The 27,314-nt window shown below is 40.1% G+C and overlaps 1 protein-coding gene across 1 annotated transcript in view; it reads left to right on the top strand.

Moving 5' to 3' along the window:
* LOC124711240 (PAX-interacting protein 1-like) overlaps window positions 1–27,314 on the top strand; it is a 175,783-nt gene that overhangs the window by 34,332 nt on the left and 114,137 nt on the right. The window contains exons 9-11 of the mRNA XM_047241200.1: window positions 913–1,173; window positions 18,235–18,389; window positions 23,204–23,453. Of these exons, the coding sequence (XP_047097156.1) occupies window positions 913–1,173; window positions 18,235–18,389; window positions 23,204–23,453 (666 nt within the window). The remainder of the gene's footprint in view (window positions 1–912; window positions 1,174–18,234; window positions 18,390–23,203; window positions 23,454–27,314) is intronic.

Raw genomic sequence — 27,314 nt, 5'->3', positions numbered from 1 at the left:
AGTGAGGATGGGGGGCGGGAGAGAGAGAGAGAGAGAGAGAGAGAGAGAGAGAGAGAGAGGGGGGGGGGGGGGGCAGACAGCAGCATTGGAAAGGAATGAAGGTGGTAGCAGTAAGATAGAGCAAGAGGGAGACAGTGACTGTACAATTATGGGAGCTTGTGGGAATAAGAGTTGAGTTGTGTGTTAGAGAGAGTATGAATATGTTAGTATGCCAAAAATTTTTGGGAAAATTTTTAAGGGTGCTGTGGAAGGTTGAATGAGGCAGCTGGTTTCCCACTTTTCAGTCTGTCTTTTTAATAAACAGTAGCATATTTGCCCTTTTTATCCTCTGATTGGAGCATTTTTCCACTGATTATCACACAGAATTGCTGGCCAGTACATGTATTCAGGACAAATGGTCAGTATTGCCAATAGATATATATGAAAAGACTGTGTGCGCGCGCACGCACACACACACACACACACACACACACACACACACACACACACACACACACACGTGCGCCACAGCACTTCTCTCTCCCATGCCTGCAATTTAAATCAGGTGGACAACGGCACTGGGATATGTGTGTGTGCATGTTGTATGTATTTATGTACTTCGAGAAAGGATGCAAGTTCAGAAACTGAGTCCTAATGTCCATTCTTTGTTTCAATGTATGTATCAACACATCTTCTAAATACTGAATGGTTGTCTTCTTATTTCCTTTTTTGTGATATTAATTTAATTTGTTGCTTGCTTAATGAAATAAATCATTTTATTGGAACCATATATGCCAAAGGCACTTTACTGAAAACTGGGGTTTACAGTTTCTGTTGAATGTGTTGTCTCACCAAATATTAGCATCAGCCATAAGTACTTAATGATGACACTTCTTGCCTTCACTTTAGTGGTGTGCTCTGTTTATGTAACAGCAACAGCAGCAGCAACAACAGCTAGCGAGGGCTGCCCCTCCTGGCACTCCGGCACCTGTTATGCAGCAGCAGGTGGTGCAGCAACCACAGCAAGCTGTCCCACAGCAACAACCGCAGCCACAGCAGCAGTTGGTGAAAGTGCCTCACGGGTTGTCACCTCAGCAGCAATTACGCTGGGTGCAACAACACCGCCAGCTGCTTCAGCAGCAGCAGCAGCAAGCACAGCAGCAACAGCAGCAAGCACAGCCTCGTCCTCAGCAGGTGTGGCAGAAAGATAGTAAGATTGGCAATGGTCATACACCTACCGAGGAAGCTTCACCGGCGTACTGTACTAGGAACCTAATTGTTTATGTACTCGTGAATTGAGCTCTGACACAGAGAAAAGTGTGTTCGTTAAAGCAACATCGTAAGAATTTTTTAGGCTTGGATTGCTTACATGTAAATTGAGATAGAGTGCTATACCATTATATAACTCTCTGTGACTTGTTACAGAATTATGTATTTTAATGTGCAAGTTAAGAATGCCGTAAATATCATCCAGCTGACTGGTGAGAATATAATAAGGCTACCACCCCAACCCTCCTTCGTAATTGGATGGAAAATGAATTGGCATTCAAATCACTTGGATTTTCTTCACTTTGGCATACTTCAGAAGTGGCTAGACATTGACATTGTATGATACACTGAATTTTTGGAAACTGCATCACCCAGAAAGAATGGCCTGAATGAATCCAATCTCAGATGGTGGCTGCAGCAGTGGCGTCTAGTTTTCAAACATATCATTTTTGTAATCTTGGTTGTATATGAGAAACAAAGTACCAGTTTTCTTTGTTGGTAATTCTAAGATTTTTTTTCAAGTTCTCAGTGCTTTTATTGCAAAATATGGAGGCGACCGTGTAGTCGAGTACTGCTTTCAACTCTGTTGATATTTTGAATGGTAGCAGAAGTTCTGAAAGGTATTCTGGGAGTGCATTTTACTATTATGAAATTAACTGAGGGAATATGAGATTAAAAAATGACCAATAATTCCCTGAAAAAGTATAATTTTGTAGAAAATAATTTTAAATGCATTGTATGGCACTGAACGTACTCATGACCAGTTAATAAGGCAACATAATTAAGATCAAACTAAATTTGCGATACCAACTTCTATTTCTTTATGATAAAGCTAATGTTTTTTAGTTCATACTATGTATCATTTGCTATACTCCAGCTTTTTTTGTGTTACCCAACTTGCTTCATTTTTGATAAACAGCTTTTGTTTTTCTGTTACACTTCAGATTACTCCTATTTGAGACATATATTTCTAATGTTCTGTTGCAGTCTCCATTTGGGCTAAAGTTTATTTTACAATACTTGTTTTGATTTCAATGTGAAATTCCAATATCCTAGATATTTTTGTTTTGTACCGAGTGTACTCATCTCCCCTCCAGCTATAGCTCTTTTTTTCTACAATACTCTTATTTTCTTTCCAGTTTTCTTTATTTTATTAACATTTGGTTGAGTATCATAGTTGTAACTCATGATGATGTTTTTTTAATGTAAAAATTGTGATAATCAGCTGTTTAATTTATGGTTCAAAACATGATTTTGTAGTCACCGTATTTATTATGTAGCTGCTGTGCTTATTACTTATTGGTCAAAGTAGACACACAATATTGCAGTCTCCACTTTAACTGATTAGCGCACCAAAAGTAAGTGATATGTGAGGGATTGTGCACACATAGGCCCAATAGTTCTCTTTACTGTGGTACCAGGAAGGTTACAGTTGCATCCAGCTTTTGAAATGAAGAACTGTCAAACAATGTTCCAACATGGAAACATATCTCAGTATGGCTCATTGCCATCAAAGTCTACAATACCATCATGTGTGACCATACAGGACAGAACAGTTGATCTCTTGGAAATGGATTTGTTATAACATTTCAGCTCATGCAGGATATATTACTATGACACAAAGGGTGTGGGGTACCAATGGATGGAAGAAGATTGCTCTCAATGATGAGTGGATTCTGGACCATTCCATATGCCCATAATATGGGAGATTACCACCTCATGTGTGTGACCATAATAGACTTTAAAACTAATCGTCGTGTTGTCTCAGTACTCTGGAGGACTACCATAGGTGTGAGACCAGCTGTATCAACAATTAGACGTGGTATTCTGTGGGCCAGATATGTGGCATGTATGTCATTGCATCAGCTTCCACTCTCCAAACCCACCATCTACTGTGTATCAAAATTTAGTGCCTTTGGCAGATTCCTGTCTTTCTGCAATGACCACAGTCTTGCATTGTTAATACTGGGCAGCATAAAAGACAAGTGTGAAGCCTGATTGATTGGAGCACCATTGGTTACAGCATATAATTTCAGCTTGAATGCATTGAAGGCAGTCTTGAGCAGTGACCAGAATATCAGGGAAGTATTACAGGCTAGCGTCCTGAGCCTTCTAACAACTCCACATGCCGTATTTTGGCAGGAAAGTGCCCACACTGCCTGTCGTGAGGCACGTATGAGTCTTCTTCAAAGAGTGTTTAGTAACCCTGCTACACTGGTCTGACATGTTCACCTGACATGCTGCCCATCAAACATGTCTAGGATACAATTGGATGACAGCTTGTTATGGTTCTCTAGCAATCACCATTGATGCTTCTAGGAATTGAGTACAAACCATATGTAATCCAAATCGCTTGTGTGTTGTCATTTACATAACTTGTGGTATAAAGTTTATTTCAGTAACATGTATCGTTGGTATTGCTTTTTTTCCAAGTATTAATGGAAAAAGGGTATTCTGAGTTCTTTCAACGTAATAGGAGGATGAGAGAGAGAGAGAGAGAGATATCATTTCATACCGGTACACAGTATTAATTGAGCCAATGAGAGATACTAGTCAAGACCGAAAATTCACCATATGCACAACTTTGAAACAGCGACAGAGCACACATAGGATAAGTTGATCCATGCGCAGGAGGCACACTCTCACCCTGCATATTATACCTGGGCTGGTGAAAAGTGTCATTTGACATCTTGCGTGTAGTTGGCTGTACTGTGATTCCAAGGTTGCAATAACTGCCACCGCACATGCCCACAGCTCCGAAGTATATTTTTTAAATATAAGCTACAATCAACGTTTATACATAAGTACAACAAAGTACGCTTTCCTAACAATGGAGAGAATGACGACGAGACAAAGCGTTTGATAGTATATGAAATTGAGAAATAAAAATGCCTGAAGTGAGTGACAGTTAGAGGCCGTCAGCTGTTGCCGTATTCCCGCTCATTCTCGTAAGTGGGACTGAGCAGTGAGAATGCTGCCTGCGAGATTATCGAGTTCCAAGAGCGCGGTCTCGATAATGAGGCGAACCGACACACTCTGCTGGCCACCTTCAGCGCCGCCGGTCGCATGGGGCCGTTCAGGATGCGGGTCGTACTGTGTACGGCTATCCGACTTACAAGTACGGTAGTAAGGAACATGCACATGTGACATGTCACAGTTGTGCTGGTATGTGTGAATGCACTTTGGGAGATTTAAGACAGATTTTGGTCGAACAAATCAAAACTGAGACATTCGAACAAATCTGGTCTACGTAATTATAAATTTAAAGCTGCCAAAGTTTCATGTAAAAGTGCTACCAGTGGTGGCATTCTGGTTACTCAGAAACTGTATGTGACGGCAACAAGGGAAATCGTGGAACCTTATGACAAAGCAAGAGATGACGACTGTAAATTATTTTCTACATGATGATACGATTATCGTGGGGTCTAAGCTAAGCATTAACACGAAGTCATTTCTTGCAGTAGCAAGGAAAACCAGCCACCCACTTTTCTGACTACCATAAATATTAATGTTGAGTTTCGTGTGTGCGCGTTTTGTAGTTACGGCTGTTTTTAAAGTGACGTCTCATTTTACAAATGTTTCCTATTTCGTGTGTAACTGCGCATACACAAGATTTCCTTTCGCGGAATTAGTTTTGAAGTTTATTGCCTTTATCCTTGTGTTTATTTCTTTCTCTTTATTTATCTACAGATTTATTATCCCACTGTTTCTTCACTCTTCAATGACTTAATACGGTTCACTGTATTTATTACGACCTCTGTTAGCATTAAAGATTGCCATCAACTAGGGCAAGGTGGTTAACATATTATCTGTTTCAGAGTTAATTTTGTAACGTTTGCTATCAAAGCTAATTGTGTGACTTTGTGTTTTATTTTTATTTTGTTGTAGGCCCTAGTTCTATAAAAAATATTTCACTTTTGCAACAACGCTGTACAAGTAGAATGTTCGAGAAGGCAGGTGCTTTGGACTTACGAACAGTCTTTCGCAGGCTCTGTAGCTACATACTTGGAACGCTTGAAGGAAACGACCACCTTTTGAGGTGTTCCACTTTTCAGGTCATAGGTGCTTAATGTATTAATCACTGTACATAATTACCGTTTGTTATTGTTTGACACCCTTTTGTTAACCATTACCGCCTTGCAATTTTATTTTCATATGCTGTGTTTTCTGACTGAAAATATACAAATCTCAGCAACAGACATAAGAAAAACTACAAAAAGCCGTATCCACCTGTTGCTAAAGCTGGAAGAACCTGAAGATTACGATGCTTGAACTCAACAAAGAGAAATGCGGTATGGAATGATGTTCTTAGGTAACTCATTTCTTAGAAAGAAAGTATTGATTGCACAAAAGAGAGCAGCAAAAATAATATGCGATGTTCACTCACGGAAATCATGTAGGCACAATAATCTTCAAGGAGGTTAGCATTTTAAGTGCGCTGTCAAAATACATATATTTGCTAATGACATTCGTCATAAACAGCCCATCACAGTTTGAGAAGAACAGTGATGTCCATAGGCAGAACACTAGAGGGGAAAAAGATCTTAGCCATTATTAAAGCTGTCAGTGGCTCAGAGAGGAGTACAATATGCAGCAACAAGCATCTTTGATCACATGCTCAATAACATAAAATGTCTGGCAGGTAGCAAAGTAAGTTTTAAATCAAACTTAAAAATTAAAATGTCTGGTAGGCAGCAAAGTGAGTTTTAAATCAAACTTAAAATCACTTCTCCTGGACAACTTCTTCTGTTCCATTTGAGAATATCTATTGAAAATGTGGTAGCCAGAGAAAAAAAGACTCTCTTTCCATGTCATTTCCATAAAAGAATCATTCAAATGATCTATCGAACATCGACAGTCATACAATAGCACCCAAAAGAAAAACCATTTAAAGCAACAGCTGAGGATTTGATCCACCTGCTGAACAGTACGTTGAAATTATTGTTATACACAACCAATTTTCTTCTATTCAAGCTATGTAAATGACCGTAGTACACAATAATAAATTCATTTAATTAAAAGAAAGTGTACATAGTCAAAACGAATAATGTACAATATAGTTTCGCAAATTAATCTGAAACCTTAATTCAGCAGTCCCATTTCTGAAGAAATTGCACTGCAATTGAGTCTGTTCTCCTGTTAGTACCATAGTTATACAACAATTTACATTACTTAGTATGAAGAATGTAATATCCACTGCATAATTGTGCAGTCATTACTTATCACTTCTCAATATTATATTTGATTACGTATACACCTCATAAAACCAGTTATCAGTTCCCCTTGCTTCTGTGCTTCAAATTTAGCTTATTTGGTTCTCTTATTGTTATGGATGATGAGAATATCATTAACGCGATTGGAATCTGGACAACTTCTTTTCTGAGTCAGTACCATCCATGCCTTACTAAAATTTCTTTCACTCGAGGCACTACTGGCAGGTATACAGAAAACCTCTTTGCTGAGTTTCGACAGGGCACATGAATTTGTTTTCCACCATGAGAGAAGGTCTGTGAACTCATCGTTTGGACCCTCCATGTTCATATGTTGTGATATTGTGATCAAAGACTGGAATAAAAAACATTTGACACTGTTTTTTAGTTTACATTTGTCTGTCAATTCATCAATGTAGCTGGATGTGACGGTCAGGTAATGGGTCTTACGGTAACCGTCTGTCCACAGATCGCACGTCATTGAACACTGGTTTTTACCAATTGCGTCTTTCACTACTGGAATAAGTTCACTCCTGACTTGATCAGTCAATTCCTTAATATGTCGTGCTACAGTCCTTGGGGAAGGTAGCACGCCTTGGACAGTGATTTGTCCATATTTTGCTCCCGTATTTATCAGTTCTTAAGCCAAGCTTATGAATCCTTCACCACTTACCAAATTAAATGGTCGGAGTTCTGTTGCACACATTAAAACACATTTGTCCCTAATAGATATTTTATCAGCACTGGCAGCTGCAACGCTTGACAAGTGTCGATTATTCTTGCATTTATGTCTGTTCATTCTGGTTGTGCTTCCTTTGTAAGAAAGTAATGCTCCACAATTTCCATTTTGGCACTGAACGTAACCAACTGGAAGATGTGTATCTCTTTCAACAACCACTTGAAACAGTCGTAATAAACACCTTCACGTATGTTTCACGAAGCCAATTTTTCTTTTAGTTTACGGACACAACAATTCATTAAAAATTTCTACAAAAACAAAGCGATTCGATTTATCAAATACTATCACATCTCGAATTCGGAAGCTCTATTCTGTAATTATTTAGTAATAATTGAAGGGCTTACCTTAAATTTTTCCCAACTGGAACTGCCACTCCTTACTCCCACTTTATTTATCAGAATGTCCGTCCCATCGGCAAGTTTCTTCAACACAACATCTTTTCTTATGGTAGTCATTGCACTGGTTCCGGTTCAGCAACCACTCATGCTGAGTTTAGTCCTGTGACAATTTACTGCCTACCACTATGTTACGATAATGCGAGTCTCTCGGGCAGCTTGCGCATTTGCAGTCTTGGGTCGGCGCGTGTCATATTCAACAATCCTCGTCTCAGCTCAGTTTCGTAGCATGACGTCAGTCATCTCCGCCTCATGCACTTGTGCCAGCGATAATGAGCTGCGTACTCAGCGAGAAGCCAGCGAGACTGAGCCGCGTTTTGACGTGCTCTAGTGACAGTATCAATGAAAAGTTGTTCAAAATTGTTACCTGAATAGTTGCATATAAAATGTCCTAGAATAATGTAAACCTAAGAATACTGAAGAACACACCATCCACCCTTGTAGAAAGAAACGAAGCAAAGCACGCATAGCCTACTCGGTTGCAGAGAGAAAGAATTAATTCTGTATACATTTAAACTCACCGATGTACGATGTCAGTGGCGCAGTTCCATCCGATTCTCCTGCAGTATCATCAGAATTGGTGCCAAAATGTTGTCTTCGCCATCATCATCGTCATCAGTTGTTCGTTTTTGTTTATAATTCAGTCTATAGGCTGTACTTCTCTTACGAGTTTAGTAACATGGTCTACTTTCTTCCTCCATGAGGTTGTGTGTACGGTCGCAAGACCTTCACGTAGCAGTCTTTCTACATCTGTTATTGTAAAAGTCTTGTTATTGCTTCTAATGTACGCCTTGACGTTACTCCAAACCAATTCAATTGGAGTAAAATGGCAGTGATAAGGCAGTAACCTAATTACCATATGACCCTGTTTGCTTGCAATTTCATCTACAATGTATTTAGACGTGACAGGCTTATTTTGTTTAACGAGCAAATATAACAACAGTTTTGTCACGTTCTTTATGGCCACTAGTGGTGGGAGTTTCGTCTAAAATTACAGAATAATATGGTGCATTGCCCATCACAAACACTGTCGGAACACTAAACTGGAGCAACAAATTTTTAAAACACTGTAGAAACCATGAGTAATTCATATCCTCATGATAGTCACCAGTTTCTCTCGATTGAAAAACTAAAAGTCCTTCAGCCACTAAGCCGTTTGAAGATCCCGCATGGGCCACAATTAATTGGTATCCTCTTCCTGTTGGCTGATGACCACTGCTATTTGAAGTATCATCTGTCCAGTATTTATCAACTGATTCTCCAGCATCTAACCATATGACTGAGTGTATGTCCTTTCCTACAATTTTGTGTAAGAAAATGCTAGAAGTTGCAACAACGTGAGCTTTTTCAAGTAAGAGCTTTTGCCCATCTAACTTTTGAAAACAAAACCCATACTTTTTAATACCACCTTAAGTGATGTTTTCCTTCTGAGAAAAGTTCACTTTCTTTTAAAGAAATTAGCAACTTCGCTATTGTGGGGTATTGTTTCCTTTATAATATTCGTACATGTGCCGACAAATTGCATCAGTTTGGAAAGAATCAATATCTGTAATTGGACGAGGCTGATTTTTTTTCTTTCCACGAGTACTTAAAAACACACTGTTTTCCCTCTGGGGCTTTGTTCCACATAGTTTACTTCAGTATCTTGTACATCTTGAAGTAGCACACCGTCTCTTATAACTGTTCTTTGACTGAGTCCTAGAGTTTCCGAGGTGCGCTCTGAAACTTTATCGGCAGAAATCGACACCTGCTCATGAACAGAAACAAATCCTTTTTCTTGCTCATAAAACTCATGCATCCTCTGTAGCAATTCTAAAGACTGACTGTTTAATGGCACTCCATGGTGCAATGGATTGTCGCTTGGTGAACAGTGTCATTTTGGTGATGTTGTTTAATAAACAGAAACTGTAGTCGAGGTGGTAACACAACACAACACAACACAAAAGAAGGCAGTTGCGCACTAACATACAATGTTTACACAGAAGCCGGCAATGTGGGAGCAACGACACCAGAACCGGCTTTTGTAGCGGTGCTGTTACTGGTTCAGAAGACACAGCGCCTTGTGCTCCTCACTCGGGGAGTGACCTTGAAGTAAAATGTTTCAGCAGCCCGGGTATAGACAAGTTCATCTCTCTGTTCCAAAGGGACAGCCAGCATGGTTGCCTGCTGGGTGCCGGCCAGTAAACCTTGAGTATTGTTATCTGCTACTTCTGACACACACACACACACACACACACACACACACACACAGTATCACAGTGTCCAAGTATGTTGTGTGCATGGAGAGTATTTCAGTGTCAGACTTGTAGGACTGCATGTAATTTCATGAAATTTACATTGGAAGAGACCAATGATATTCAGTATTTCCAGTGTTGGCCACTCGTAATGGAACCTCCACATTTGTTACATACATTCTCTTTCTTGCGTGACTGTGTGTCAAGTTGTGCTCAGACACTGTAAAAGAGAGAAAGAAATTTTTGTTGTGTGATACACATGTTGGTCACATATTGTGAAAATTTCGTTGTATGAAGAACAGTGCAAAATCCAGGACAGAATATTGACAGTATTGTGAAAAGAATAGATTGCTACTCACCATATAGAGTAGACGCTAAGTTGCAGCAGGCATAACAAAAAGACTACTAAACATATGAGCTATCAGCCAAAACAAACAAACACACACACACACACACACACACACACACACACACACACACACACACACACACACACAAGCACAACTCACCCGCCCATGACCTGAGGCCTCAGTGGTCAGAGACAGTGGTCTTGTACATACATACGTGTGTGTGTGTGTGTGTGTGTGTGTGTGTGTGTGTGTGTGTTTGTCTACTTTAGCAGAAGGCCTTTTACCCAAAAGTCACATGTTTAGCAGTCTTTTTATTGTGCCTGTCATCTCATCTATATGGCGAATAGCAACATACCCTTCTCATAATTTTGTCATTGTACATTGACACTTTTTAGTGTGAACTTTTACAGGCAGAATGAACCCTTGCTGTAATCCTCTCTAAACTATTACAGTATCATGTATTCACAATGTCTCCCAGAAATAAAGCAGATAATGGTTAAATTTGAACAGGGTACAAGGGGTGATTGCATACTACTACTATGTCTGTGTCTGTCATTTGACAAGAACTAATTTGTAAATGGTAAGGCAGGTCCATGCACTGCAGACTGCACATTGTATGACTTGACCTGGTTTTTTTCATTTAAAGACTGATCTGAAAATATCTTAACATGAAGATTCTCTGTAAGCATGAGAAGCGACATGCAGCCAAGTCCCTCATTCAGTGACTGACTTCAGACTATAGAAATGTGTATGTAGTGTACGGGGAAAGCATTGAGGCAAATTGCAAAAATTAAAGCTATGGTAAAGTAGCATGGCAGGTTCCATCAAACCAGTCAGAAGAGGATGACTATTAAAAAGTAATCATTTTCATTTGATATTTGGTGCTTAGAGAAGAGCTGATGTGTATCTATTTGATAAGGGAGGGCACAGAAATATTAACGTCGTGTGACTACCAATAAATGTGCAATTTGGCTACCCAGAGAGCATTTGCCCAACATTTTATAGTGTTAAGCAGAGATACTTAGGTTGAAATATTCACATAACTCTTCATGGAACATCATTGTGTGATGGTATTCCTCCTGAGACTGAAGCCTGTTTAATATTGAAATTTCATCATCTTTCATTGTGAACCATTGAAGTGTTTGTTTTCTAGCTTGAAAATACCTACTTCTCCAAATTGTCATTTGAAAATTAGAGGTGTGTTTAGTGGCAGGCTTGTAACTACAGATCCTTAATCAAAACATATTGAACAGGTATATTGTAACCAATTGAGATCATTATTGTTTACGTACGTGTCTTGGACTGGAAAGCAGAAGGAGAATGTGGTATATTAAGGAATATTATGAGGATTTTCTGAGTCATGACAAAAATGAGACTTCATTTAAATGCATTTAGTGTACAGTGCAGGATAAGGTGCCCTTAGGGACTGTATCGGAAGGAAATTTCTGTGCTGCTGTTGCTGCTACTGCTGTAATAAGATTTAGAGTATAAGTTTAGAAACTTTAATTATAAAAATCTCTAATATATTTTGAAGCAAGAGCTACCATTTGCACTCTGACTAGCCTGGTTGTCTGTATGAGTTGGTTACTGTTTCACAAATTTCTTTGATGTTGGACTGCATGGTCTGCATGCCACCAGATGCACTCAAATACTTGATGTAAGAAGTATGCACAATTTTGTAGTTTTTTAATTACCATTCTTTTGTTTTCTGGCATGCTGCACATTCACTGTGGCAAGGAAAGCACACCTGTTTGAATATTGAGTATGACAGTATAAAAATGACTCTTAGTTTAAGAGTCAATGTATTTTCAACTATAGCTCGAGATAAAACTAGGCTTTTTTATGATACTCAGATAGTAAAGAAATTGCAAAAATACACTGGTTAATGCCATTATTAATTTCAGAAGTATCTTTTGATGTGTGTGACAAGACATGACCTAACAAACACAGAATAGCTTCTGTATGATGGGAACTATGAAAATATGAATAGTAAGATAGACTATTAATAAGGCAACAAATATATGACATACAAAGTCTCCACATCTCTTTCACACTGTAGCAGCATGTACGTACTACAAAAATTCCACGTAAATATGGTAATGAAAAGTGCTGGTGGAATGTAAATAATTCGAGGGATATAGGTAACAACTCATCAAATAGTGGCAGCACCAACTCGTCGAAGGACACATAAAAAATACTGAGAATATTATTAACTTTCAGATGAATCATTTTTCAGTGCTGGTAGACTCACAAGAGGAGCTAAAGCAAATATTGGAAGAGTATTGCAAGAAGGGCCGTGTAATATGGAATGAAGGTAGGTGCAGGAAAGACAAAAATGATGCGAATAAGTAAGAAGGAAGCTCCAGTAACAAATTTGGAGAAAGAAAAAATGTAGAACAAATGAAATCAATTCTGTACCCGGAAGTTTAATGATGTGGAATGGAAGCTGTACTGAAGAAATAAGAAGGATATCAATGGAGAAGAGAGCATTTGAAAAGGTGGTGTAGTTATTAACATCTAGAAGAGTTCCAATGGAACTCAGGAAAAGATTGCTAAATGTTATGTCTGGAGTATAGTATTACACAACAGTGAATTATGGATGGTTAAAAAGATATTTAGAAAGTTTTGAAAAATTAAGGAAGAAAGGTTAGAGTTAACATTCCATTGACACCAAGGTCATGAGAGACAGATGATAAGCTTGCAATGTTTCAAGGTTAGGGAAGGAAATTGGCCATGCCCTTTCAAAGGAATCATCCCAGCATGTGCCTGAGCAATTTGGGAAAATCATGGAAAACCTTAATTTTGATGGCTGGATGTGGATTTAAAGTGGCTGATTGGAAGTGACTGAGCTGTTGAAGGTGTAGTGACCAGGTGAGGCAAGGCAAGGACTGTAGAACAGAAGCATCGATGAAGTCCAACTAAAAGCTCGGAGGGAGTGCCCTGAAGAGAAGAGCCTGGCACTATGCTTGAAAGAGAAAGCTCTTGAGGACACAGGAGGCGACCAAAATTGCAGTCCGGTGAGGAGCAGATCTGGGAGAAAGTACATTGAGATTCACAAAGGGGTCTGTTAGAGAAGAAACCCAGTGCATGCCCCACACCCTGAAGAAATGTTGGCAATATGCAGAAATGGTGATGATTCAAAGGGCTTGGAAGGAATAAGATGCAGTCAGCTGGGATGACAGAGGATGGGTGATGTCGCCATCACACCGAAAAGATGAAGGCACAAAGGAGGCAGGAGCTGATGGCACATGAAGCATAAGGGAAGGACCGACGGTGGAGGACAGCATCTGGGCTGCTGGTGTGTGATATGGTGGGTTTGGGTTCAGAAGAAGTGTCGGATGCAGTGGTGCTGGAACAGTGTGGCAGGCACCCCACATGGTGGCTGCAAGGTGTGCTGTGTGGTCCTGATGGAGGCTGGGCGGGAGAACAGCACCAGGGTGCTGGCGGCCAGTGGGAGATAGACGCTCAAACCAATGGTAGCCATTATGGTGAGAGGCTGCCAGTGCGGCCAGTCAGATAGTAATGGCTTGAGAGGACGTGGGAGCAGCTGGGTCCGAGCGTGACAGTGGTACCAAGATGCCCCTTGAGTTTGGTGGACGCATTGCTGCTGTGTTATGACGAAGAGCCTAGGTGCTGAGCCATACTGGGAAGGAAAATCGGCCTCGACCAAGGGCTCCCAGGATAGGGCACAAGCAGCATTGAGTGTGGCCAGTGAAGGGCAGACACCATGCAGACAGGAAGGTGGATAAGGTGAGGAGTAGACCTGGAAAAATGAAGACACATAAAGGGCTCTCATTGAGAAATGGCACCAGTCCACTGAAGGCGATGGAACAACGCGTGACCAGGCCTTGGGGCGAAACTTCAAAGACCGCAGAATGGAAGGTGCAGGGAAGTCAGAGGCCGCATGAAATGAAAGTGATGAACTGATTTTTATATTTGACTGGTTTGGTTTGAATGTTTGTGTAACAATCTGCAATTGATGAATGAAGGGATTGCCTTATTCAAAAGAAGTAAGAACTCTATGGATACCAGTAATTGTGTGCTGGCCCCTGTTTTGATTGTGCAAGAGGTGGGATTATTCCTACATGTCGGTCAGGGCATCCTGAAGAGAGTGTGGTCCAATGCCAAAACTGGTAACAAAAAGGAAAAAAAAAATGGAAATTTATATGGCTGAACGTATTTTTGATAAGACATTTTTTATTGTGATGAAAGATGTATGGGAGTAGCGACCAGGACATGGTGGCATCAGACAGGGTCCCACAGAAAGCGGGTTGCGCACCGTGGAAGTGCCTGTCGGAGAAGAATGTGAGAACAGAAAATGGACGCAACTCACACTGAGAAGAGAGATGGTCCAAGAGGGGAAGGAGGACACCGAACCAGCAGCGACAGACAGAACTGTGGGAGATGCATCTGGAGGTGACAGACCAGGTTAGGTAGAAGCAGAAAAGAGATGAGTGATGCCTCCATAGGATGGTGAATGGGGTCCACAGAACGGATGGGTGCTGAGGGTACCGAAAGTACAAGAGATTTTCCGTCAGAGAGGGGTGTCGATCGGGCTGGCTGCGCTGGGGTAGGAGGTGCCAGGGCAGTGTCGGAGGAGGCAATGCTGGAGGCAAGTGTGCGAGAGGAAGAGGGGCTGGAGGTGGCCCGAAGAGAAACATCTGGAACAGCAGAAACATGAAGGAGGTGGTTACATGAAGCACAGAATTTGGGCCGTGAATCCAAGATATTGTCAAATTTCTGAGGGAGCAGAGATGAGTCCCAGGCAGGGGGAATATTGTGACATATGAGGTGCCGTAGAAGTAGCCCAGTGGTGTGCAGGAGATACTGTGTGTGATAAACAGTCTGTGCTATCCCATCTATAGTGCATGAGGACTTTGCACAGAAAATTTCCTAGTCAAGTGAGTGGTGCCTTGGTCTAGCGGTGCACGTCAGCCCCATAACTGGCAAAGCTGCAGGGGTCACAAGTCCTGCGCAGAAGTAGCCATGGCAAACAGGCAAGTGAGATCAGTGACAAAAACACAAAAGAGGGTTAAATATTGACAGGGAGCAAGAGAAGCAGATGGATGCAATTAAACAGTGTATACAAGAAACACCGGAGCAAAGGAAGGAAGCCATTCTAGTCTATATGCAGTGTTTATATGCAGCCCTGGTGACATCTGAGGTCCCAGCGGGCATGCATGGCTCTGACAGCTACATACACAGAACATGATGTTAAGCATTGAGCCTGAATCTTGCATTGATTGACTAGCTGCTGGGCGGCGTCCTTATGAAAACTGCGAAGTTAGGCCAGTATCACATGGCTTGCGGAGGTGAGTTAGTGCCGCCACAACAGTGCTGAATCTGGTAGATGTGGCACCCACAGATACTGCAGCAGATGTCGCAAGCAGGATGGGTTCTGGTTGAGTTGCAGGTGCCTTAACAGGATGGCAACCTGCAGCACTCTGTTCCGTGACTGGATCGTAAGGTGTCAGACGGACGCCACTGAGAGCCTTCATTTGAAATCAGACATAAGACAAATATACTAAAGAATAAAGAACAATGAATAACCCATGCATAACTCAGCTGGTATGAGCATTATATGCATAAGGCAAAGATCTGTATTGGAATCTTTGTTGCATGCAGTTACATGTAAAATTACTGTTGGGTCGATGCTCAGAATTAATTGAATCTTAGATCACATCACAGTGTCAATACACTAGTTCCAGTAGATCAGTAAATTTGAGAGGGTATGTGAATTTATTTTGGCGATTACACTATTGAATGAAATTTACAAAGAACTTGGCAGTATGAGCCCAGTTATCAGAAAAATGTTGCACTTCCTCTGGCACTGATTTATTTGTGAAGAGTGTCGTAAATTGTTGTATCCTGGCCCACAACTGTTGTAACTTATCCTGGGTATTGGCACTGGGACAGAATTGACATTCGAATTGGATTGACACATGTTCTATAGGGGCGGATCTGGAGATCTTGCTGGACATGGGAGTACCTCAACATCTTGCAGACAGTTCATAGAGAAATGTCTTATGTATATGAACCTTGTCCTGTTTATACATGGCACCAACATACTGTTGCATGGGAGTTAACACATGGGACTGCAGGTTGTCTATGATGTATTTTTGCACAGAGTTCCCTCAGACACTACCAGCCTTGACCTTAAGTCATAATCAATCCACTCCCTCCCCACCCCACAGACATACACAATGACGCCAAGAGTGCCTCTCCAACACATTGCAACAGTGAGTCCCCTCTCTGTATTGTCACTGAAATCATTGCCCATGTCTCATCAGGCATAGTGAAGAACTGTAATATGGTGCTAAACACTGTAACACCATTCATTAACAGCCCATGCCTCCCAGTCACAGCATCTTTCCAAATTCAACTTTGTGTGTTGTGGTGTTAATAGCAGCCTATGGGAGGGACAGTAATTCCCATGTCCGGCTGCTGCTAGTCTCCAATCTGTGGTGCGTTGTGACACAAAATTTTGCAGTGAGCCTATTACTTGTTCTAGGATGGCGGGTGCAGATATGAAGGGATTACAATGTGTTTGGTGCTCAAATACGGTGGTCCTTCCTTGTGATGTTCAGGTGAGGTCAACCAGAACATTGATGGCAAGTGTGACGTTCTTCATGTTCCCATACAGTCCAATGAAGTCCACTGCCACATCCGAATGTGGGCAAAAATCTGATACTCCACGATTCGACCAGCTGGCCAAGGGCAAGCCACAATAAGGCATCTTTTCAAACTCTGTCATGCTGCTTCACATGTGTATGCAGCATCTGCATGTCCTTCACAGTGTTCGTTCAGCATCTGACACTTTTCACCCCCCTGACATACTCTACCAGGCCTGTTAACAACACGAAATGCGAACAGTACTAATGTACTCTGGTGGCTGTTCTACCTGCCACAAAGAAGTGCAGCTCTAATCATTTACGTATCCAGCAGTGGTGTGTAAATGTAAGAAGTAAGATAAGCATCTGACCATGTCTTCTGGACGCTACACTTTTTTTTGTCGGTCAGTCTATTATTCTACACAAAAGGTAGGGAAAATTTCTGTAGCTGACATTATGCTTGGTAACAAAAGGCACAGAGCAATTAGCATGAGAATTCAATATGTTGTAATGATGGACTTCCTTATTATAAGGGGGCTGGTTACACATTAGGTAAATAAATATCTTAATTGTTATATGTAAAAACTACTAAGTTGTCTAATGTCTTTACAGGTAACATCATTGTCCTGCAATGTATTACACACATTTTCCATTTGTAAGAAAATTTCTCTTAAAAGTATACAAGCATATAAAGCTAGTATAAATGTTGTGTTGTTCATTATGGAGAAGTAAATGCTTGTGCTTCCATTTTTATTGCTGTTTTGACAACTGCTATGTATTTTGAGTTTGCAGGATTGGAATTATTTCTAATATATTTGTTACAGAAGCTGAAAATTGTAACGTCCAATGGTGAAGTCCAATAAGTACCCCAAAGATTTGAAAATAGTTATTGGCTAAATAATACCTGTATACCATTAGCAATAAAAATTTGTTTGATTGCAAGTTTTCGTTGACAAAAAATTGCTTTTGGGAGCTAAGGAAATGAGGTGTAGTTCATTTTGAAAAGTGAACAAATTTAAGACACGAATTCTAGTAACATAAGGAACGTAGTGTTTGGTTCAAATGCTTCACATAATAAGGGAATATTGTAGTAAAGTATACAAACATAACACGCAGGCAGATGCTTGACAGCAGTGGTTCATACATGTAAGAAAAGAGGGAAAAGCATGAATGGAATAGTAGTTAGTAAGGTAGAAATCTGTCCTTGATTTTTACATATTTCCCACGTACACCTATACTTTTATCTCACTGGTTTGTCACATGGCTTGTTTTGCTACTACTCTTTCCATTATCAATTAAATTGAGACACTTTTTTATTGAATTTTGCAGAATTTTATGCTGATCCTCATATTCTAAACCTTGAAACTTTTCTAGTTAGCATTGAGCTGATCTTCAGCTTTCTTCTCTTTCCTCTGCTGTTATGTAATGTGTGGTGCTGACATCGTAGGTCCTCCAGCAGGCTGGTGCAGTGCTGAGGCAGGTGCCGGGTCAGCAGCAGTTGGTGGCGGCAGGAGTGGGGCAGCCGCAAGCTGCCGGCGGGAACTGGCTGCCGCAGCAGCCGGTCGCTGATGGTTCTCAGCCTGCTGCTGCTGCTGCTGCTGCAGGTATGTGGCTTTATATTTTCTGTAGCAGTGTGAAGACTCCACAGAGGCACTCCTGACTTTACAAGTGGTATTAGAAGCAATACTTAGCAAAAGTCGAAACATGCTTGGAGCATTTGTTGACCTAGAAAAAGTGCTCCACTGTGTAAAGTGTTCCAAGATATTTGAAATTCTGAGAAAAATAAGAGTAAGCTGTAGGGAAACGTGGATAATGTTTAATATGTCCAAGAATGGAGAGGGACCAATAAGAATTGAAGACCCAGGACAAAGTGTGTAACGGTGTAAGACAGGCATGCAGTCTTTCGCCCCTGCTCTGTCTTGAATCTACACACCGAAGAAACAATGATGGAATGGAGTTCATGGTGAAAGGATATCAATGACAACATTTCCTTATGACAGTGCTATTTTCAGTGAAAGTGAAGATGAATTACAGGACCTGTTGAAAGTAATGAACATTTTAATGTGCACACACTTTGGCTTGAGAGTAAATTGAAGAAAGAAGTATCAGAAATGAGATTAGAGATAAAATTGACATCAAAATTGGTGACTGTGAAGTAGATGAAGTTAAGGAATTCGGCTACCTTTGAATCAAAATAACATATGACAGATGAGGCAAGGAGGATATAAAAAGCAGTCCAGGCAGAGAGGCCATTCTTGGAAAAAAGAAGTTTGCTAGTATCAAACATGTGCCTTAATTCAGGAAGAAATTTCTGAGAATGTACAGGGTGCTGGAAAAGTAGGTAGACTGATAAGATATAAGGAATAAGGAAGTATTCCACAGAATCAATGAAGAAAGAAACATACGGAAAACACTGACAAAAAGAAGGGACGGGATGATACAGCATGTGTTAAGACATCAGGGGATAACTTTTGTGGTACTAGAAGGTGCTGTAAAAGGTAAAAATTGTAGGGGAAGACTAAGATTGGAATAATCCAACAATTAATTGAGGACATCAGATGGCTTGCAAGTGCTTCTTTGAGATGAAGAGGTTGGCACGAGAGTACTTTGTGGCAGGATACATGAAACGAGTCCAAAGATAGATAACTGAAACTTAAAAGAAAGGTATGCAAAGCAGAAAGTGGAATCTGAGTCAAATGCTCAGCTAATAATCACAAAAAGAAATTTATTATTCCAGCACCTTTCAGTCATGTGTCCAGAATGGCAGTACTTCAGTTTCCGATGATTTAGCTGTTGATCATATAGTTTCTTCAGGGTGACTTCTGTGTGTTCAGGCATATGTATTTAAATGCTGAAATTTGGAAACCACATGATTTAAAAATATACTCTGGAGTAAAATGTGCATGTATCATAGATAAGCCACTCATAGATAAACTTAAGTGCCTGATATAAAACTGTAGCAAGCACTGAGTCAGGAAATCCACAGCGCCTTAAACACCAATAGCACATCCCTTTTCCCCAGCCTAACAAATCTGCAGTGGTTGAGCATTGTATTTCCATTTGCTGTTCTACAAACCATCTGAAAGGCAGGATTAGCACCATTCTGTAACTGCTTGCAGATGACACTAGTGTATGCAGCTCTCACGCTACGTCTTTAAGTAACTGTTGGAGAATACGGAATGATGTGGACATAATTTCTATTTGATGCAATGAATAACAACTGGCAGTAAATCAGGAAAAAGCTAAATTTTGGCAGATGAATAGGAGAAATATGTCTATAATGTTCAAATACTGTTTTAGACATGGGCTGCTTGACACAATCATTTTTACTAAATATCGAGGTGTACTGTTGCAAAGCAACATAAAATAGAATGAGTACATAAGATCTTCGTACATCTACATCTGCATTTACATGATTACTCTGCAATTCACAATTAAGTGCCAGGGAGATGGTTCATTGAACCACCTTCAGGGTATTTCTTTACCATTCTACTCTCGAACAACTTGCAGGAAAAATGAAAACTTAAATATTTCCTGATTCCTCTTATTTTATTATGATGATCATTTCTCCGTATGGATGTAAGTGCCAGAAAAATATTTTCACACTCTGAAGATAAAGTCAGTGTTCCAATTTTCGTGAAAAGATCCTTTGTTTCAACGATTGCCACCCCTATTTGTGTATCACACCCATGGCACATTCTCCTTATTTTGGGATAATACAAAATGAACTTACCTTCTTTGAACTTTTTTGAGTCCTCCGTCAATCCTATGTGATGCGGCCCCACACAACACAGTATTACTCCAGAAGAGGGCGAGACTGAGCAAGGCAGTGCAGTGGTTAGCACACTGGACTCGCATTTGGAAGGACAACGGTTCAAACCCGCTTCCGGCCGTCCTGATTTAGGCTTTCCATGATTTCTCTAAATTGTTTCAGGCAAATACCGGGATGGTTGCTTTGAAACGACATGGCCTATTTCCTTTCCTATCCTTCCTTAATTTGAGGTTGAGCTCCGTCTCTAATGACCATGTTGTCAACAGGGTGGTAAACACTAATCTCCTCATCCGTCTCCTCAAGACGGTGGACGAGCATGGTATAAGCAGTGTCTTTAGTTGACGTGTTGCTTTCTTTAAGTGTTCTGCCAATAAATTGTGGTCTTTGGTAGCTTGCCCCTCAATATTGTATATGTGATCACTTGAATTTAAGGTATTTGTAGTTGTAATACTTAAGTATTTAGTTGAATTTACAGCCTTTAGATTTGTGTGATGTATTGCGTAACCAAAATTTAGCATATTCCTTGTGGTATTTATGTGGATGACTTCTCCACAAATAGTCTAAGAGGGCTGCTCAGAGTATCTCCTAAATTATTTATGTAGATCAGGAAAAGCAGAGGGCCTGTAACACTTGCTTGGGAAACACTTGATGTCACTTCTGTTTTATTCTGTGACTTCCCATCAGTGACGACGAGTTGTGACCTTTCTGACAAGAAAACCTGAATTCACATGCCATAGACATGTAATTTGAATAGAAGTAGCTTCTGAGGAACGATGTCAAAAGACTACTGGAAATAAAAAAATATGAAATCAGTTTTACATCCCATGTCAATAGCTATCAGTACTTCGTGAGACTAAAGAGCTAGTTGTGTTGCACAAGGGAAAGTGAATGCTCTGCTTCAGTTTTTTGAGATAATTCTCATAAAGTGTAGCTCATCTATAAAGGAGATGCATACAGAGTACTTGGGTGACCCATTCTTGATCACTGTTACAGAATTCGGGATCCCTACAAGATCGGGTTAAATTAACACACCAATTCAGAGGCATGTTGCAGATTTGTTGCCAGTTGGTGAAATCAAGATATGTCGAATGTTACAGTAATACTTCATGAACTCGGATGGAATATCCTGGGGGAAAGGAGATGTTCTTTTTCGAAACACAGTTAAAAGTTTAGAGAATTGTATTTGAAAGACTGTTGAGCAGTCCTAATGCCATCAGCATACAAATTGTGGAAGTGCCGTGAGCACAAGATAAATCAGGGCTCGTATGGAAGCTTACAAATAGTTTGTTTTCCCTGCTCAATTTGTGAGTGTAACAGGAAAGGGAATGACTAGCAGTAGTGGAAGGTACTGTCCCTGTGCACCTTATGGTGGCTCACAGAGAGAGGCATGATTGTGGCCACGCCTCATCCTACTGGGGTTCAGTAGTTAAGGAAGCTGAGGAAATACAATTAGCAGTTTACCTTAGATGCATACATTTTGTTTATGATTGGTGCTGTTGCACTGACTTATCTGTGATGCCTACATGAACACTCAGAATTCAGCCACCGACTTGCCATATAGATGGCTGTACAGTTAACACTGAAATATTGGAAGATGCAAGTATTGCTGTCCTGGATAAATGCGTGAATGATGATAGAATATTCTATCTGCAGTGGAAACTTGAGAGTCACATTACACAAAAAATTGTCACATAAACAACCTTACACCAACATTACGAAACAGAGTACAAGGATTAACAAGGATGCTGTATTAATGTAACAATAACAGTTGTAGAAAAAAATGAGTAGATAAGACTGGAACTATAAACTAAGAAAATTGGTCAGAGCATCATGCTTTATTTTGATGAAAGTGTTATTAATTTAACAAACAGTGATGTTGTAGTATATCAGAACAGAAATTTGTTGTGCGGAACCAATCAGCAAGGATGTATCAAAATAGTATACCGGCAACTACAAAAAAAAGAGAGTTTTGAGTCTTATTTCATTGGTATTGAAGTTTTTATGTTTATTTTCATCGCGTAGACAGGTACAGAAACATATTGCCAGAAGCATTGCGGAATCTTACTGAAAAAATCTTAAGATGATATTGATTTTATCACAAATTTGGCATGCTTTTATCCTTAGATCAGAGGTATCTTGATGAGTGTTATTTGGGAGCAGTAGGGTAATATGCTGGCACTTGGTTTCACACTATCTGTACTTTCATCATTATACAAAACAAGCACAATGCCACATTCTACATAAGCACACATTGGTCACATTCACTTAAGACCCCATTTCTCTTTGCTTTGCAATGGAAAGGTGCCATTGTGTACTAAAGAAGAAAAACCTTCCATTTGGGTGACTGAACATAACCCATAGGATCTCCCAACTAGCCATTTCATACAGCTTTACTTCTATACTGAAGAATAGAGAATGGGGGCCATATAATGATTAGTTGGAGGGACAAGAGGAACCTAATACAAGAGTGTATCATACAGATGTGAATTATTTTGTGAAAAGTAGTTTCGGACTTAAAAGGAGGAAATTGGGGGACAGGGGGGAGGGGGGGGGGGGGTGCAGAAGTCAGGAACCCATAAAAAATGTTTTCCTTATAATTATATGTTTCTTGATAATGCAGCTGTTTACCACATTGGCGTAATTTTCCAGCAGGTGTCGTACAGCAAGCAGGAGCAACTGTCGCAAGTTCTACCCAGCAACAGCAGCAACAACTCCAACAGCAGCAGCTGCAACTACAAAGGCAACAGCAAATGAGGCTGCAACAGCTGCAGATGCAGAGGGAAGCAGCAGTTTTGGCACAAGCGCAGAAACAGCAGCAGCAGCTGGTTGTTCAACAGCAGCAGCAACAGCAGCCTCCGGTCCAGGCAAGACCCACACTTCCACCACAAGCACAGGTTTACGAGTTATACTTTTACATAAGGCACCTTGAAAAAGTACCTCCTGTGCCAAGTAAGTAGTGCTAAACAATAAAACAATGTTCTTGAATGTGATTGAAGCTCATTGCACTTGCAGGGTGTATACGACCCGGGACAACCGGGAGATCCGGGGAAAACCCGGGAATTTTTTCATCCGGGAGAAAACTGGGAAAAACCCAGGAATTGTTTAGAATTCCGGGAATTTTTCATTGTTTTAGCTTTCAGTTAAATTTTTGTGATTGTGACTGGTAAGAACCAATACTTTAACAAAGGATATTACTGTATCCCACTACTGCAGAATAATACTGCAGCAACAAAACGTGAACGATAGAAAAAAGAAAACGAAAATAAAACTTAAGTTGCAAAGGAAATGCACCATATACAACAACAAAACAGTGATGATACAAGCGTCTGCTAACAGCAAAGTGTGTCAAAGGCTTTAGGAAGACTATGCAATGCTTTATAACAACAAACTGCCTCCGATGAACGTGACGTGACAACTGTTTAAATTAGATTCGTTTGAACTGTTGCGGGCAGGTTCTTGAGTTAAATCAGTTGAGTCGCGTATGAGTAGTACCTTCTCCCGCTTCTGGTTACAGAAGTGTGACTGGGCGCTACTACTTAATATTGCCTCGGTTCGGGAATATAGTAAATCTGGGGATGATGCACAGAGCAGTCTGTGTTGAGGTGGGAACCGTCCACGTGACCTGTGTTTACGATTAGTGATTTTGTTGTTTCCTCTTCGTTTATTGCTCTCATGTTAAATGACAACAAAACGGATTTTTGTGGCCGGGAGCTATCAAATGAATTAAAATACTTTCACATAATTATGGAAGGCTAAAATATGTTATTAGTTTCAGATTTTATTTCCACCTTTCAGACAGAACAATGAAGTTATTTTTGCTGGTTTGGTAAAGAGATTTGGCTTAAAGTTAATCTTTTCTACTGAGGCAGTCAATTTATTTGAAACGAAGTGTTTAATTTCACACTATTGGCTACTTTCAACTGTTCGCTGCATTTCAAGTTTACATATGGCACTATGCCATAATAAAGGACCTAACGTGAGATAATACAGTACTGGTACTCCAAGAAAATTTACATACGAATGTGCATTTTAAGCCAAATTATGCGTTTTAGTATGGTTCACGAAATTCCGACACTCTTGAAGTATCATCTGATGTCTTGTTTCTTTTATCCCATACGTAAGATCTTTTAATCTTTTACACGTACGAACATATGGGCTTCCTGCGTCATCGTAGCTGCGCAAGCACGGTGATGCCTGTTATTTGGCATTCTCTTGCAACTGCTGAAATGAACCTATTTCTAACAGGTCGCTGGAAAATATTGCGAATGGTGGTTTGAAAAGCGTTACATTCAAAGCAGATTTCCTTTTACGCAAGATGAACTATGTGCGAGAATGTTCGACGAATTTCTTAAATAACAAAGCGTTTGACTCTCATTTAAAAATCAACTCTTTGAGGACGACCATTTAGAAGAATTTCGAGCTGAAAAGATCAGACATTTACGTTGTTTTACTGGCACATTTGTGAGATCTATCTTAAAGTGTAACACGCGCAAAAAAGATCAACATTATATGTGGAAGCTTAGCTTCTCTTCCAGCTTATTAATCTCCGAGACCAATATTATATGTGAATGCTGTGTATATTAATTTAAACCATTAACTTTTCTTATTTGTGTGTTCGCGCTACTTAAGAGTGATCTTGCTGTTGGCTCACTACATCATGTGTTCTATGCTGCCATCAGCTGGCGAGATCACGTGACAGGAGCTATGACTGTCTTACAAAAGCGCATCACAATCTCTATTTCAATGTTTCGGAAAGTAACATGCGGTGTTTGGTGGAATTCAAATTTATAGCTTCGTAATACGAAAATATGCAGCATACATGTTGCTGCACATCAAAGGTCTTTCAAAACGTATACCCTCCCCTCCCCCCCCCCCCCCCCCCCACCCCCCTCCGAGTTTCGTTTTCTAAAGTGCCAGGAAATTCTACTTCCGCATATAAAACCATAGGACTGATGAGTTTTACAGTGCCGAGGAAGAGTATACTGTCACTTAACACGGAAAAAGTGTATTTTCATCCAGGAGAAAGTGTATTTTTAACCGGGAAATCCGGGAAAAATCCGAGAATTTTTTTCCTTGTCCACGTATACACCCTGACTTGGGCATTATTGTCCATTTCAGGAAGTCAATGCCTTTTGGACTGTTGGGTTCAGCAGCTCAAATACTGCCAGCATTTCAGTGATTTCAGCATCTAGAAGAAATGGGTGGCTGGGAAAGTTGTGTCGCAGGAAGCTTGTTGAGAAAGAAAACTCAGTAGAGATCTTTCGTTTTATTTACAGCATAAGGAAAAGGATATATTGCTACTCATTGTAAAGATAACATAATGAGTATCAGACAAGCACAACGAAACTGCATTTCAACCTGAGCTGCCGGTGATGGCACTCATGTTAACTCATTGTTTCGTCCTTACAGTGAGTAGCAGTCTATTCTTTTCCTTATATTGTCGACATTCAAACCTGGAGTTTCCATTGTTTTATTTAGTGTTTCTATTGGTAATGTGACTCACTATGACTTTTACAGGGATTTCTTTGTAAGAGATGCTGCTTTCTCTTAGAAATTGTGTGGTAGTGCCTGTATTAAAGTTACATAGACACCGTTTCTTATAACCTGCGCACATAGGACGGTGTGTCTGCACATAGAGGCAGAGCAGTAGAGTAGTGTGGAGGGGATTAGGTTTGCATAAACTTGGCGACAGAGAAAGGGCAAACGAAGTCCGAATTGCCAAATCATGTTGGTGCTGAGAAGAATCAGATTCATTTGCGTACTGTACATCTTATTACACATTCAGATCTGTGAGGGACGAAATAAATTTTATAACCGATTCAATCAGTTATCTGTATGATACAAGTCTTAAGTCAAATGTTGATGAACTGCATCAGGTGGTCAACAGCTTTATTCCGTGTAATGTCGGAAAGCAAGAACAATAGATGCAGTTTTGTGAATGCGTCGCGTAAAGTACAGTTTTTCTCAAAAAGATAATTGTCCAGTGATAAGGCCATCAAGACCGCTTACAATATTTGTCATTTTGGTGTGATTGTAAATAAAAATGTAATACAAAGTTGTGTGTAGATAAAGACCGAAAATAAAATTCGCAGGTTGCAAATCTTTAGCATCCAAGCTCTGCAACTTATCCTGTTATGGGTTACAGCAGAGAGGCAGATGCAAATTTCGAAAAGCTGACTTAATTTTTGTACTTTTGTTCACTAATTTGTTATGGCATCATAGCTTTCGATAACTTTTCCTAAAGTGTTTGTCACACAGAAACTCATAACAAGGGTAATACATAATATCCACTTTAGAACTTGTCGAAGGCAACTTATTAAACAGTTGTTTTCAACAATCAGTTGGAGTTTGAAAACAACAGTAGGCTAGCATTCGTCATTACAGTAAGAGGAAGAGAAATTCTTTACAATAATCAGCGATTCATAATACTGGACACAGAAATTATTAAGGTATTTTCTCACAAAAATGTTTCCCAACTTAATCATTGAAGTGAAGAATCTAATGGGTAACAAAATAACTTCAAACACAAACTGAAATCATTATTTTTGCTTGACAGCTCCTCCTCCATAGATTTTTAAGAAATGTGAATTTTTATAATATGTTTATGTGGGTGTGTTTGAATGCAGTTAAATCTAAATCACTGTGTGCAAAAAAAGAATTACTGGTAGCAAAGATGAATGCAACAGACTGCAGTGTAAATGGTCAGTATGTTGTCATATTTAGTGTAAACTAACACTTTCCACTGTAGAGTTAGA

This window comes from Schistocerca piceifrons, chromosome 8 (genome assembly GCF_021461385.2).
Source record: "Schistocerca piceifrons isolate TAMUIC-IGC-003096 chromosome 8, iqSchPice1.1, whole genome shotgun sequence".
Taxonomy (NCBI): domain Eukaryota; kingdom Metazoa; phylum Arthropoda; class Insecta; order Orthoptera; family Acrididae; genus Schistocerca; species Schistocerca piceifrons.
Note: the sequence above shows the minus strand (reverse complement) of the source record. Positions and strands in the feature narration are given on the sequence as shown.